This window comes from Sminthopsis crassicaudata, chromosome 6, assembly GCF_048593235.1.
Source record: "Sminthopsis crassicaudata isolate SCR6 chromosome 6, ASM4859323v1, whole genome shotgun sequence".
Classification (NCBI taxonomy): domain Eukaryota; kingdom Metazoa; phylum Chordata; class Mammalia; order Dasyuromorphia; family Dasyuridae; genus Sminthopsis; species Sminthopsis crassicaudata.
The window spans coordinates 9,255,003-9,268,507 of NC_133622.1; the positions used below are offsets into that span (position 1 = coordinate 9,255,003).

The 13,505-nt window shown below is 39.2% G+C and overlaps 1 protein-coding gene across 1 annotated transcript; it reads left to right on the forward strand.

Annotated features, from left to right (window-relative positions):
* Positions 1-10,025: 10,025 nt before the first annotated feature.
* On the forward strand, positions 10,026-12,242 carry LOC141546330 (RNA polymerase-associated protein RTF1 homolog). Its single transcript, XM_074274071.1, is given in 3 exon segments — positions 10,026-10,037; positions 10,573-11,428; positions 11,431-12,242. Coding segments are annotated over 3 exon segments (1,680 nt in total).
* Positions 12,243-13,505: the final 1,263 nt, after the last annotated feature.

The window sequence follows — 13,505 nt, forward strand, 5'->3', positions numbered from 1 at the left end:
ATATTAAACTAGACAAAAAGTCAGCAAAGTAGATAAAAAAAAACAAAAAACAAAAAAAACAAAAAACAAAAAACAAAAAAAAACCAATCGCCCCCAACTAGAGTCTGCGACAGTGCCGTGGGCTAGAAGTCAGCGCTCCCGCGGTGGCCGGGCCAGTGTCACACTTGTATCACAAATGGATCGGACGCTTCGCCTTCGGAACCAAACATGAGCTCTGGGAGACAACGGAAGTCGGAGGGACCGTTAGCAGAAGCGCCGATCGCCCCCTTTCCCCAAACTGTGCCGGAGGCTCAGGGAGCAGCCTGAAACCGCGCTCCAGGCCGCGCGCTTCATTCAGGCTCTCCTCTCGGAGGAGGAGGCCCCGGCGCGGAGCCCGGGTAACCTCCCTCGGGCACGCGGCGGGCAGGCTCAACCCCGGTCCCCCGCCTCGGACCGAGCCGCCTCGATTCTCCGGGAGGAGGCGGAGAGCGCTGGGCCCCGCCCGGCCGCGCGTGGCTGCCCGTCCTGCTTCCGCCTCCTCCAACCTAGGTGGGGGAGAACAGTGTCCGGAAGGGCTCGGGATGTAACACCTGGGGACATCCTACAGCCATCTTCCCCGCGACGGGGGAGGGGGGAGATCTGTGGAATCCCGTCGGAAACCTGAGGGCCGCCCGCGCTTTCGCGGGCCGCGAGCCCAGGAAGAGACCGGGCCCAGCCCCTCGGGCGCCCTCTCGGGACGCGTGCGCCGTTATTCCCGGGAGAGAGGTACGGAGCGCTGCCGAGCGCGGCCGGGAGGAAGGAGCGGCGCTCCCGGGCCTTCTCCGGGCCTTCTCCCTCAGCCGAGAAAGGGAGGTCCGTGTCCGGTGCCGGTTAAAATTGCTTAGAATAACATGGCTAATATCTAGCAGTGTTAAGACTCAACCTCAGGGCTTCCAACTTCAAATCCAGGACTCACTTTTCAATACTCTATTGCAGCACCCGTAAGGTATAGTGAATTGGAGTAATAACTGTCTCAATATTCACGCTGGGCAATGATTCAGGGAAGTAGCTGGAAGACCAGTAGGACTTGGGACTAACTGATTCATGTAATTTAAAAAAAATTTAAATTTTACCCCCAACCAAAAATTAAACTTGAAATACAAAAATTAAAAGGAGAAATCAATAATATTGAAAGTAAAAGAACTATTGAATTAATAAATAAAACCAAGAGTTGGTTTTATGAAAAAGCCAATAAAATAGATAAACCTTTGATAAATCTGATCAGAAAAAGAAAGAGGAAAATCAAATTGTTAGTCTTACAGATGAAAAGGGGGATCTTTCCACCAATGAAGAGGAAATTAGAGAAATAATGAGTTACTTTGCCAACCTTTATGCCAATAAATTTGATAATTTAAGTGAAATGGATGACTTCCTCCAAAAATATAGGCTTCCTAGATTAACAGAGGAGGAAATAAATTGCTTAAATAGTCCCATTTCAGAAAAAGAAATAGAACAAGCTATTAATCAACTCCCCAGGAAAAAATCCCCTGGACCAGATGGATTTACACGTGAATTCTACCAAACATTTAAAGAACAATTAACCCCAATGCTATATAAACTATTTGAAAAAATAAGGAATGAAGGAGTCGTACCAAACTCCTTTTATGACACAGACATGGTACTGATACCTAAAACAGGTCGATCGAAAACTGAGAAAGAAAATTATAGACCAATTTCCTTAATGAATATTGATGCTAAAATCTTAAATAAGATATTAGCAAAAAGACTTCAGAAAATCATCCCCAGGATAATACACTATGATCAAGTAGGATTCATACCAGGGATGCAGGGCTGGTTTAATATTAGGAAAACGATTAGTATAATTGACCATATTAATAATCAAATTAATAGGAACCATATGATCATCTCAATAGATGCAGAAAAAGCATCTGACAAAATCCAACATCCATTCCTTCTAAAAACTCTTGAGAGTATAGGAATAAATGGATTATTCCTTAGAATAATCAGGAGCATATATTGAAGACCTTCAGTAAGCATCATATGCAATAGAAATAAACTGCAACCTTTCCCAGAAAGATCAGGAGTGAAACAAGGTTGCCCACTATCACCATAACTATTCAATATAGTACTAGAAACGCTAGCCTCAGCAATAAGAGCCGAGAAAGAGATTCAAGGAAGTAGAGTAGGAAATGAGGAAATCAAACCATCACTCTTTGCAGATGACATGATGGTATACTTAGAGAACCCCAAAGACTCTGCTAAAAAGCTCATACCAAAATGTGTGGGATACAGCCAAAGCAGTAATAAGGGGAAGTTTTATATCTCTACAGGCCTACTTGCATAAAATAGAGAAAGAGAGGGCCAACGAATTGGCCTTACAACTAAAATTGCTAGAAAAGGAACAAATTAAAAAACCCCAGACAAACACAAAACTTGAAATTCAAAAAATAAAAGGTGAGATTAATAAAATTGAAAGTAAAAAAACTATTGAATTAATTAGTAAAACTAAGAGTTGGTTTTATGAAAAAACCAACAAAATAGACAAACCCTTACTAAACCTGATTAAAAAAAGGAAAGAGAAAAAGCAAATTGATAGTCTTGAAAATGAAAAGGGTGAACTCACCACTAATGAAGTGGAAATTAGAACAATAGTTAGGAGCTACTTTGCTCAACTTTATGCCGATAAATTCGATAACTTAAATGAAATGGAAGAATACCTTCAAAACTATAGCTTGCCCAGATTAACAGAGGAAGAAGTAAGTAGTCTAAATAGTCCCATCTCAGAAAAAGAAATAGACCAAGCTATTAACCAACTTCCTAAGAAAAAGTCCCCAGGACCAGATGGATTTACAGGTGAATTCTACCAAACATTTAAAGAACAACGAACTCCAATGCTATGTAAACTATTTGAAAAAATAGGGATTGAAAGAGTCCTACCAAATTCCTTCTATGACACAGACATGGTACTGATACCTAAACCAGGTCGATCGAAAACTGAGAAAGAAAACTATAGACCAATTTCGTTAATGAATATTGATGCTAAAATCTTAAATAAGATATTAGCAAATAGACTTCAGAAACTCATCCCCAGGATAATACACCATGACCAAGTGGGATTTATACCAGGAATGCAGGGCTGGTTTAATATTAGGAAAACTATTAGTATAATTGACCATATTAATAATCAAATTAATAAAAACCATATGATCATCTCCATAGATGCAGAAAAAGCATTTGATAAAATCCAACATCCATTCCTACTAAAAACGCTTGAGAGTATAGGAATAAATGGACTATTCCTTAAAATAATAAGGAGCATATATTTAAAACCTTCAGTGAACATCATATGTAATGGTGATAAACTAGAACCTTTCCCTGTGAGATCAGGAGTGAAACAAGGTTGCCCACTATCACCATTACTATTCAATATAGTACTAGAAACTCTAGCCTCGGCAATAAGAGCCGAGAAAGAGATTCAAGGAATTAGAGTAGGAAATGAAGAAATCAAATTGTCACTTTTCGCAGATGACATGATGGTATACTTAGAGAACCCCAAAGACTCTGCTAAAAAGCTATTAGAAATACTTCAGAATTTTAGCAAAGTCGCAGGATACAAAATAAATCCACATAAATCCTCAGCATTCCTCTATATCACCAACAAAATGCAACAGCAAGAGATACAAAGAGAAATTCCATTCCAAACAAATGTTGAGAATATAAAGTTTTGGGGAATCCATCTACCAAAGAATAGTCAGGAATTATAGGAGAAAAATTACAAAACACTTGCCACAAAAATAAAGTCAGATTTAAATAATTGGAAAGACATTCAGTGCTCTTGGATAGGCCGAGTGAATATAATAAAGGTGACAATACTCCCCAAACTAATCTATTTATTTAGTGCTATACCAATCAGACTCCCAAGAAACTATTGTAATGACCTAGAAAAAATAACAACAAAATTCATATGGAAGAATAAAAGGTCGAGAATTGCAAGGGAACTAATGAAAAAAAAAACTCAGAGGAAGGTGGTCTAAGTGTACCTGACCTAAAGCTATATTATAAAGCAACAGTCACCAAAACCATTTGGTATTGGCTAAGAAATAGACTAGTTGATCAGTGGCATAGGTTAGGTTCACAGGGCAAGATAGTGAATAAAAATAGAAATCTAATCTTTGACAAACCCAAAGATCCCAACTTTTGGGATAAGAATTCATTATTTGACAAAAACTGCTGGGAAAACTGGAAATTAGCATGGCAGAAACTAGGCATGGACCCACATTTAACACCACATACTAAGATTAGATCAAAATGGGTCCAAGATTTAGACATAAAGAACGAAATCATAAATAAATTGGAGGAACATGGGATGGTTTACCTCTCAGACTTGTGGAGGAGGAAGGAGTTTGTGTCCAAGGGAGAACTAGAGACCATTATTGATCACAAAATAGAACATTTTGATTATGCCAAATTAAAAAGTTTCTGCACAAACAAAACTAAAGCAAACAAGATTAGAAGGGAAGTAGCAAATTGGGAAAAAATTTTTACAGTTAAAGGTTCTGATAAAGGCCTCATCTCCAAAATATACAGAGAATTGACTTTAATTTATAAGAAATCAAGCCATTCTCCAATTGATAAATGATCAAAGATATGAACAGACAATTTTCAGATGATGAAATTAAAACTATTTCCACTCATATGAAAGAGTGTTCCAAATCACTATTGATCAGAGAAATGCAAATTAAGACAACTCTGAGGTATCATTACACACCTGTCAGATTGGCTAAGATGACAGGAACAAATAACGATGAATGTTGGAGGGGCTGTGGGAAAACTGGGACACTGATGCATTGTTGGTGGAGTTGTGAAAGAATCCAACCATTCTGGAGAGCAATCTGGAATTATGCCCGAAAAGTTATCAAAATGTGCATACCCTTTGACCCAGCCATACTACTACTGGGCTTATAACCCAAGGAACTACTAAAGAAGGGAAAGGGACCTGTATGTGCCAAAATGTTGGTGGCAGCCCTTTTCATCGTGGCTAGAAGCTGGAAGATGAATGGATGTCCATCCATTGGAGAATGGTTGGGTAAACTATGGTATACGAATGTTATGGAATATTATTGTTCTATAAGAAATGATCAACAGGAGAAATACAGAGAGGCTTGGAGAGACTTACATCAACTGATGCTGAGTGAAACGAGCAGAACCAGAAGATCATTATACACTTCAACAATGATACTGTACGAGGATGTATGCTGATGGAAGTGGATTTCTTCACCATAGAGAAGAGCTAATCCAATTCCAATTGATTAATGATGGACAGAACCAGCTACATCCAGAAAAGGAACACTGGGAAATGAATGTAAACTGTTATTTTTACCTCTGAATCCAATTCTTCCTGTGCAACAAAAAATTCGGTTCTACACACATATATTGTATCTAGAATATACTGTAATATATTTAACATATATAAGACTGCTTGCCATATGGGGGAGGGGGTTGGGGGAGGAAGGGAAAAAATCTGAATAGAAGTAAGTGCAAGGGATAATGTTGTAAAAAATTACCCATGCATATGTACTGTCAAAATAACGTTATAATTATAAAATAAAAAAAAAAAGACTCCGCTAAAAAGCTCTTAGAAATACTTCAGAATTTTAGCAAAGTGGCAGGATACAAAATAAATCCACATAAATCCTCAGCATTCTGATATATCACCAACAAAATGCAACAGCAAGAGATACAAAGAGAAATTCCATTCCAAACAAATGTTGAGAATATAAAGTTTTGGGGAATCCATCTACCAAAGAATAGTCAGGAATTATAGGAGAAAAATTACAAAACACTTGCCACAAAAATAAAGTCAGATTTAAATAATTGGAAAGACATTCAGTGCTCTTGGATAGGCCGAGCGAATATAATAAAGATGACAATACTCCCCAAACTAATCTATTTATTTAGCGCTATACCAATCAGACTCCCAAGAAAATATTGTTATGACCTAGAAAAAATAACAACAAAATTCATATGGAAGAATAAAAGGTCGAGAATTACAAGGGAACTAATGAAAAAAAAGTCAGAGGAAGGTGGTCTAAGTGTACCTGACCTAAAGCTATATTACATAGCAGCAGTCACCAAAACCATTTGGTACTGGCTAAGAAATAGAACGGTAGATCAGTGGAACAGATTAGATACAAAGGACAAAAAAAGGGTACATCTATAGCAATCTAATCTTTGACAGACCCAAAGATACCAATATTAGGGACAAAAATTCATTATTCGGAAGAAACTGTTGGGAAAACTGGAAATTAGTATGGCAGAAATTAGATATGGACCCACACTTAACACCATATACCAAGATAAGATCAAAATGGGTCCATGATTTAGGCATAAAGAATGAGATCATAAATAGAGTAGAGGAACAGAGAATAGTCTACCTCTCACACCTGTGGAGGAGGAAGGAATTTATGACCAGAGGAGAATTAGAGATCATTATTGACCACAAAATAGAAGATGTTGATTACATCAAACTAAAAAGTTTCTGTACAAACAATACTAATGCAAACAAGATTAGAAAGGAAGTAACAAATTGGGAACATATTTTTAAAAGGAAAGGTTCTGACAAAGGTCTCATTTCTAAAATATATAGAGAACTGACCCTGATTTACAGGAAACCAAACCATTCTCCAATGGATAAATGGTCAAGGGATATGAACAGACAATTCTCAGATGATGAAATTGAAACTATTTCCACTCATATGAAAGAGTGTTCCAAATCACTACTGATCAGAGAAATGCAAATTAAGACAACTCTGAGATACCACTACACACCTGTCAGATTGGCTAAAATGACAGGAAAAAATAATGATGAATGTTGGAGGGGATGTGGGAAAACTGGGACACTGATACATTGTTGGTGGAGTTGTGAAAGTATCCGGCCATTCTGGAGAGCAATTTGGAACTATGCCCAAAAGGTTGTCAAACTGTGCATACCCTTTGACCCAGCATTGCTATTATTGGGATTATATCCTAAAGAAATACTAAAGAGTGGAAAGGGACCTGTATGTGCCAAAATGTTTGTGGCAGCTCTTTTGGTTGTAGCTAGAAACTGGAAGTTGAATGGATGTCCATCCATTGGAGAATGGTTGGGTAAATTGTGGTATATGAAGGTTATGGGATATTATTGCTCTGTAAGAAAATGACCAGCAGGAGGCATACAGAAAGGCTTGGAGAGACTTAAATCAACTGTTGCTGAGTGAAATGAGCAGAACCAGAAGATCACTATACACTTCAACAACAATACTGTATGAGGATGTATTCTGATGGAAGTGGAAATCTTCAACATAAAGAAGAGCCAACTCACTTCCAGCTGATCAATGATGGACAGAAATAACTATACCCAGAGAAGGAACACTGGGATGCGAATGTAAATTGTTAGCACTACTGTCTATCTACCCAGGTTACTTAGACCTTCGGAAGCTAATAATTAATGTGCAACAAGAAAATGGTATTTACACTCATATATTGTATCTAGGTTATATTGTAACACATGTTAAATGTATGGGATTACCTGCCATCGGGGGCAGGGAGTGGAGGGAGGGAGGGGATAATTTGGAAAAATGAATAAATAAAAAAAAAAAAAGAAAAAGAAAAAAGAAATATCCATTATAGCCAAGGCTTCTATTAGATAATGTAGAAAACAGAAAACAGGATTCCCAATTCCTGCTTCCAAAGAGCTTTCAGTCTAAAGAAAGCAGAACTGAACCAAGAGACTAAACTTTCATTATGCTACACAGAGAGCCAGGAAGGGGTTGTTCCTAGTGTTTTAAATCAGTGAAGGAGAGAGATGGTCAACTAAGAAGAACTGCTTTCAGGACTAATCTTATAAAAGTGGTTATTAATAAGAAAAAAGAATAATTAAAAAGAAAATAATAATGAATGCAAAAAGGCCAAAAATACTATGGAAGCTAATGCCTTCATATCAAAGGAATCATGACAAAAATTTGAAGATCAAACAGGGGGCAGCTAGGTGGTGCAGTGTATAGAGCACCAGCCCTGAATTCAAGAGGACCCGAGTTCAAATCTAGTCTCAGACACTTAACACTTCCTAGCTGTGTGACCCTGGGCAAGTCAATTAACCCCAGCCTGGGGGCGGGGGGAGATCAATCAAACAATAAATATTTATTAAGCACCAACTATAAGATAGGCACTATGCTAAGCTCTGGGGATACAAAAAAAAAAAAAAAAAAAAAAAAGGTAAAAGACATTTCCTGCCCTCAATGAGCTTACAAATGAGTAAAGAACAAATACAGGGAGAGTAAGATACATGCAAAATAAATAGGAAAGAGTTAAAAGGAAGAGCACAACAGTGGAAGAATAAAAATCAGACAAGAGAGAGGGAGAACTTAGAGGTGGTATTCTGAATATTGAGTATTTCAGTAGGAGTTTAGATTATAAATTCATAGATCTTTTAACTAGAAATACATAAGTATAATCCCATCATTTTACTCATAAAATAAAGTTAAGGTTCATGGGGGTTACAAAATTTGCTCAATACTCATCCCTTGTTGGTGGAGTTGTGAATCGTCCCAATCACTCTAGAGAACAATGTAGAACTATGCTTAAAGGACTATAGAACTGTGCATACTCTTTAATTCAACAATACCACTACTAGGTCTAACTCCAAAAGGTCAGAGAAAAGAGGAAAGGATCTATGTGTATAAAAATATTTATAGCAGGTCTTTTTTGTGGTTGCAAAAAGTTGAAAATTGAAGGACTGTCCATCAATTGAGGAATGGCTGAATAAAATGTGTTGTGTGGCTATGATGGAATACTTTAGTGCTATAAGAGATTATGAACAGGATAGTTCAGGAGGGAGGAAGAAAGGAAGGGAGAGAGGGAGGAAAATTGACTAAGATCACACAGAAAGTATGAAAGCAAGGGGAATAGGAAGGTGGACTATCGGAATCTAAAACCAATTTTTTGTTTCCCACCCGAATCACCTTGTCTTCCATTCTAGCATAGAACTAAGACACAAAAAGCGTTAAATAAAATTTGTTTTCTTACCCTATCCCCTTACTCACTGCAGCTGATGGCTTTGCCCATTACCCAATAGCAATTGCCCATTGTTCTTAAATGTCCCTTGGGTAGGCTGTGAACCCCTTCTCAGAATCACATTTTAAATGCATAAAATATAATGCACACGATTATAAGGGAAAACAATTTTACTAAAATACAGCCGTCAAAAAATGGAGTCCAGATGAAGAATCTTTATTCTGGGTTAAAAGGGAAGGGAAAGTTATTAGCAGAACAGAAATAAGGATTTTCTTATTTGCAGATATCTCAAATACGCACACACCAATGAGATGGTGTTTCGTCAGGCTTGGGGAAAGGCCAGAAGTGAAGTGGATCCAGACTTCAGCTCAAGGGAAAAGCGAATTTCTCAGTGACCGAAGCTGCCCACCGAGGGCCAGGGGAAAGAACTCTGAGCTTGGAGCCAGAGGGTCTGCTCTCCCCTGTTTGCTACTTGCAAACCTTAACCTCTCAAGCCTCTTTCATCACCTGAAAAGCAAGAGGGTCCACCCAGTAATAAATAAGTAGCCACTTTTGTACCTCAGGCAAAAAACACCGAAGGGCCTCTCCAATCCACTCAAATCAACCAATGTTTGGGTGGCTGTCAGGATGCTGGGAAGATGCCCCTGGGGAGGGGGCCTCCCATGGGATTAGCACAGAGAAGGCCCGGGGAGAAGCTCACAGGGAGCTTGCCAACTTCCTATGTTCACTAATTATCCTCAAAAGTGTTAAGCTCAGAGGTTTCCTTGTTGCTAAAAAACAACTTTTGCTTTCTGAATTTCAGCTGTTTGGAGGAGAATCAAATTCTGTGACAACACTGCTCCATGGGGGGTTACAAAGTTGTGTTAAAGGCAGGTCTTCCAGCCCACCCCTGTTAAAAGAAAAAGCCGCCCTTTGCCACTGTTCCCAGATTCTCCTAAAGCCATTGGTGAAGGACCAGTCCCTCCCCAGAGAACCTTTTGATTTAGACTGCAATCATGGTTACATCGGTGTGAAGAGGAAATGTTTTTCCTGTTGAAAACTGTTTGCATTTTTGTTTTTCTTCCCAGGTTATTTTTACCTTCTGAATCCAATTCTCCCTATACAACAAGAGAACTGTTCGGTTCTGCACACATATATTGTATCTAAGATAGACTATAACATATTTAACATGTATAAGACTATATGCCATTTAAGGGAGGGAGTGGAGGGAGGGGAAAATTCAGAACAGAAGTGAATACAAGGGATAATGTTGTGAAATTACCCATGCATATGTACTGTCAATAAAAAGTTATCAAAAGAAAAAAAAAAAAGAAAGAAAAAAAGGAAAGTGATAAATGTTGGGAAGTCAAAGTAAATATATGCACAAATAAGAAAGCATGTTAATGGTTACATAGGAGAAAGAACTTCCCTGAATGCCATGAAGAAAACTGGTTCACTAGAGTTCTATTACACAGGACATACTTCCCCTTTAAAGGAGTTTACACCTTTAGTCTTCTGAAAGGAGTTTACACCTTTAAAGGAGTTTACACCATTCTCTGGGAGTATAAAAGGAGCCAGGATTCAGGAAGAAGAGGATTCGAGATTCTACCTTCTCTCTGGCTGGATGTTCCAGAAACCTGCTCACAGAGAAAAGGATTTACAGAAAAGAAACCTTCTCCCAGAGAAGGATCGCAATTGACAGACAACAGGACACTACATTTTGGCTCCAACTCGAGGCAAGGACTGTTGCTTACCCTGACTCTGGCTGATTCGGAGCCCTTCAGAGGGGGCAAGCTTGGACTTTACATTTTGGCACCGGAACAGGGCGTCCGGCGTGGGAGCTGGGGTACCATCATGGACAAGAAGCGGAAAAGCCGCGTTGTGATCCACTCTGACATGGAGGACAGCAGCAGTGATGAGAACCTGGATCAGGAGCTCTCGTCCCTAGCCAAACGGAAACGGAGTGACTCCAAGGAGGAGGAGCAACCTGTTAGTCAGCCTGCCGCTTCTTCAGACTCTAAAACATCAGACAGTGATGATGAGTGCACAGTTGGAGGTGCAAAAAATAAGAAAAAAGGAAAAACTAGGAAGATAGAGAAGAAGGGAACCATGAAAAATCAGACAAACCAAGCTGCTTCCTCAGACAGCTCTGACAAAGACATCTCAGCTGAGAGTTCAGCCCCTGAAGAAGGTGAAGTGTCTGACTCCAACAGTAACCGTTCCTCCTCCAGCTCAGATTCAGATTCTTCTTCTGAGGATGAGGAATTCCATCATGGGTATGGAGAAGACCTCACGGGAGATGAAGAAGATAGGGCCCGTTTAGAACAAATGACGGAGAAGGAGAGAGAACAGGAATTGTTTCACAGGATAGAAAAGAGAGAGGTGCTGAAGAGAAGGTCTGAAATGAAGAAGAAATTAAAATAGCCAAGAAGAAAGAGGAAAAGAAAAAACAAGAAGAACGAGAGAAGAAAAAACTTACACAGATTCAAGAGTCCCAGCTCATGTCCCATAATAAGGAGCGGCATTCCAAGCAGGATAACAAACTAGACCAAAAATCTCAGGCCATGGAAGAACTGAAAGCAGAGAGAGAAAAACGGAAGAATAGAACAGCTGAGCTGCTTGTCAAAAAACAACCATTAAAAACAAGTGAAGTTTACTCTGATGAGGACGATAAGTCCAGTGAGAAGACAGATGGTTCATCTAGGATGACATCATCTGATGAAGAAGAGGAAAAGGAAGAGGTTCCTCCCAAATCCCAGCCAGTTTCTCTGCCTGAAGAGTTGAACCGAGCGCGGTTATCCCGGCACAAGCTGGAACAGTGGTGTCACATGCCTTTCTTTGCTAAGGCAGTCCCAGGATGTTTTGTGCGGGTTGGCATCGGGAACCACAACAGTAAACCTGTCTATCGGGTTGCTGAAATCACCGGCGTGGTAGAAACACCCAAGGCTTATCAGTTGGGTGGCACTAGGACAAATAAAGGATTGCAGTTGAGGCATGGCAACGACCAGCGAGTAATCCGCTTGGAGTTTGTCTCAAACCAAGAGTTCACAGAAAGTGAATTTAGGAAATGGAAAGAGGCGATGCTTTCTGCTGGCCTGCAGCTCCCTACCTTGGATGAAATCAACAAGAAGGAAGTGTCCATTCAAGAAACTTTGAATTATCAATTCAATGATCGGGATATCGAAGAGATTGTAAAAGAGAAAGCGAGATTCCGAAAAGCCAGGAGGGCCTGAATTCAAAGATACTTTCCCATGACAGAACAGAAGTATAAAGTCCTTAAAGGCAATGACTGTTTTTGTTTTTTTCCACATATAACTAGCACGGAACAGTGCTTGAAGGGTGGTGGTTAATCAATGTTTGTTAAAATTGCTTAGAATAACATGGCTAATATCTAGCAGTGTTAAGAAACAACCTCAGGGCTTCCAACTTCAAATCCAGGACTCACTTTTCAATACTCTATTGCCATGCTTAAGCACCCGTAGGGTATAGTGAATTGGAACAATAACTGTCTCAATATTCACATTGGGCAATGATTCAGGGAAGTAGCTGGAGGACCAGTAGGACTTGGGACTAACTGATTCATGTAATTTTAAAAAAATTTTAATTTTTAAAAAGACCTGAAGCCTCTATTTTCAATAAACCAATAAATACACACACATACACACACACACACACACACACACACACACACACACACACACACAGAGTGCAGAGTTTTCCTCATGGCATTAGACCAGCCTTTTTCTGGAAAGCAATGTGGAAACTATGGCCCAAAAGTCACTGAACTGTATATACCCTTTGACTCAGCAATATCACTACTACATCTATGCTCCAAAGAGATCACAGAAAGAAGAAAAGAAGTCATTTGTACAAAAATATTTCCGACAGTTCTTTTTTGTAATGGCAAAGAACTGAAAGTGGATGGCCATCATTTGGAGAATTGCGACAAATTCTGGAACATAAATGTCATGACATATCCTTAAACTATAAGAAATGATAAACTGGAAATTTTCACAGAAAACTAGAAAAACTTTATGAACTGAGGCAGAGTAAAGTGGCAGGACCAAGAGAACAACTTTTACAATGACATTATAGATTAAAAATAACTTTAAAAGATTTAAGAATTCTGATCACTTCATAGGAGAAGGATTGAAGATAAAGACTTCCTCTCAGAGACATGATAGAGTCAAGATGCAGAATGAGAACCACATTTTGGGGCATGGCCAATGTGGGAAATTGCTTTACATGGATATACCTATTTGTTAGGAGGATTTTATTTTTCTTTTGATGTTGATTTCATTGGAGAAATGAGGAAATAAAATAAATTCTGAGCTTGGAATCGTGTAGACCTGAATTCAAATCCAGTGTCAGACCCATACTAGCTATGTGATCTGGGGCAAACCAGTTGTCCTCCATTTGCCTCAGTCTCCTCATCTGTATAATGGAGATATTAATGGCATCCACCTCCTAGAGTTGTTATGAAAAGCAAATAAGCT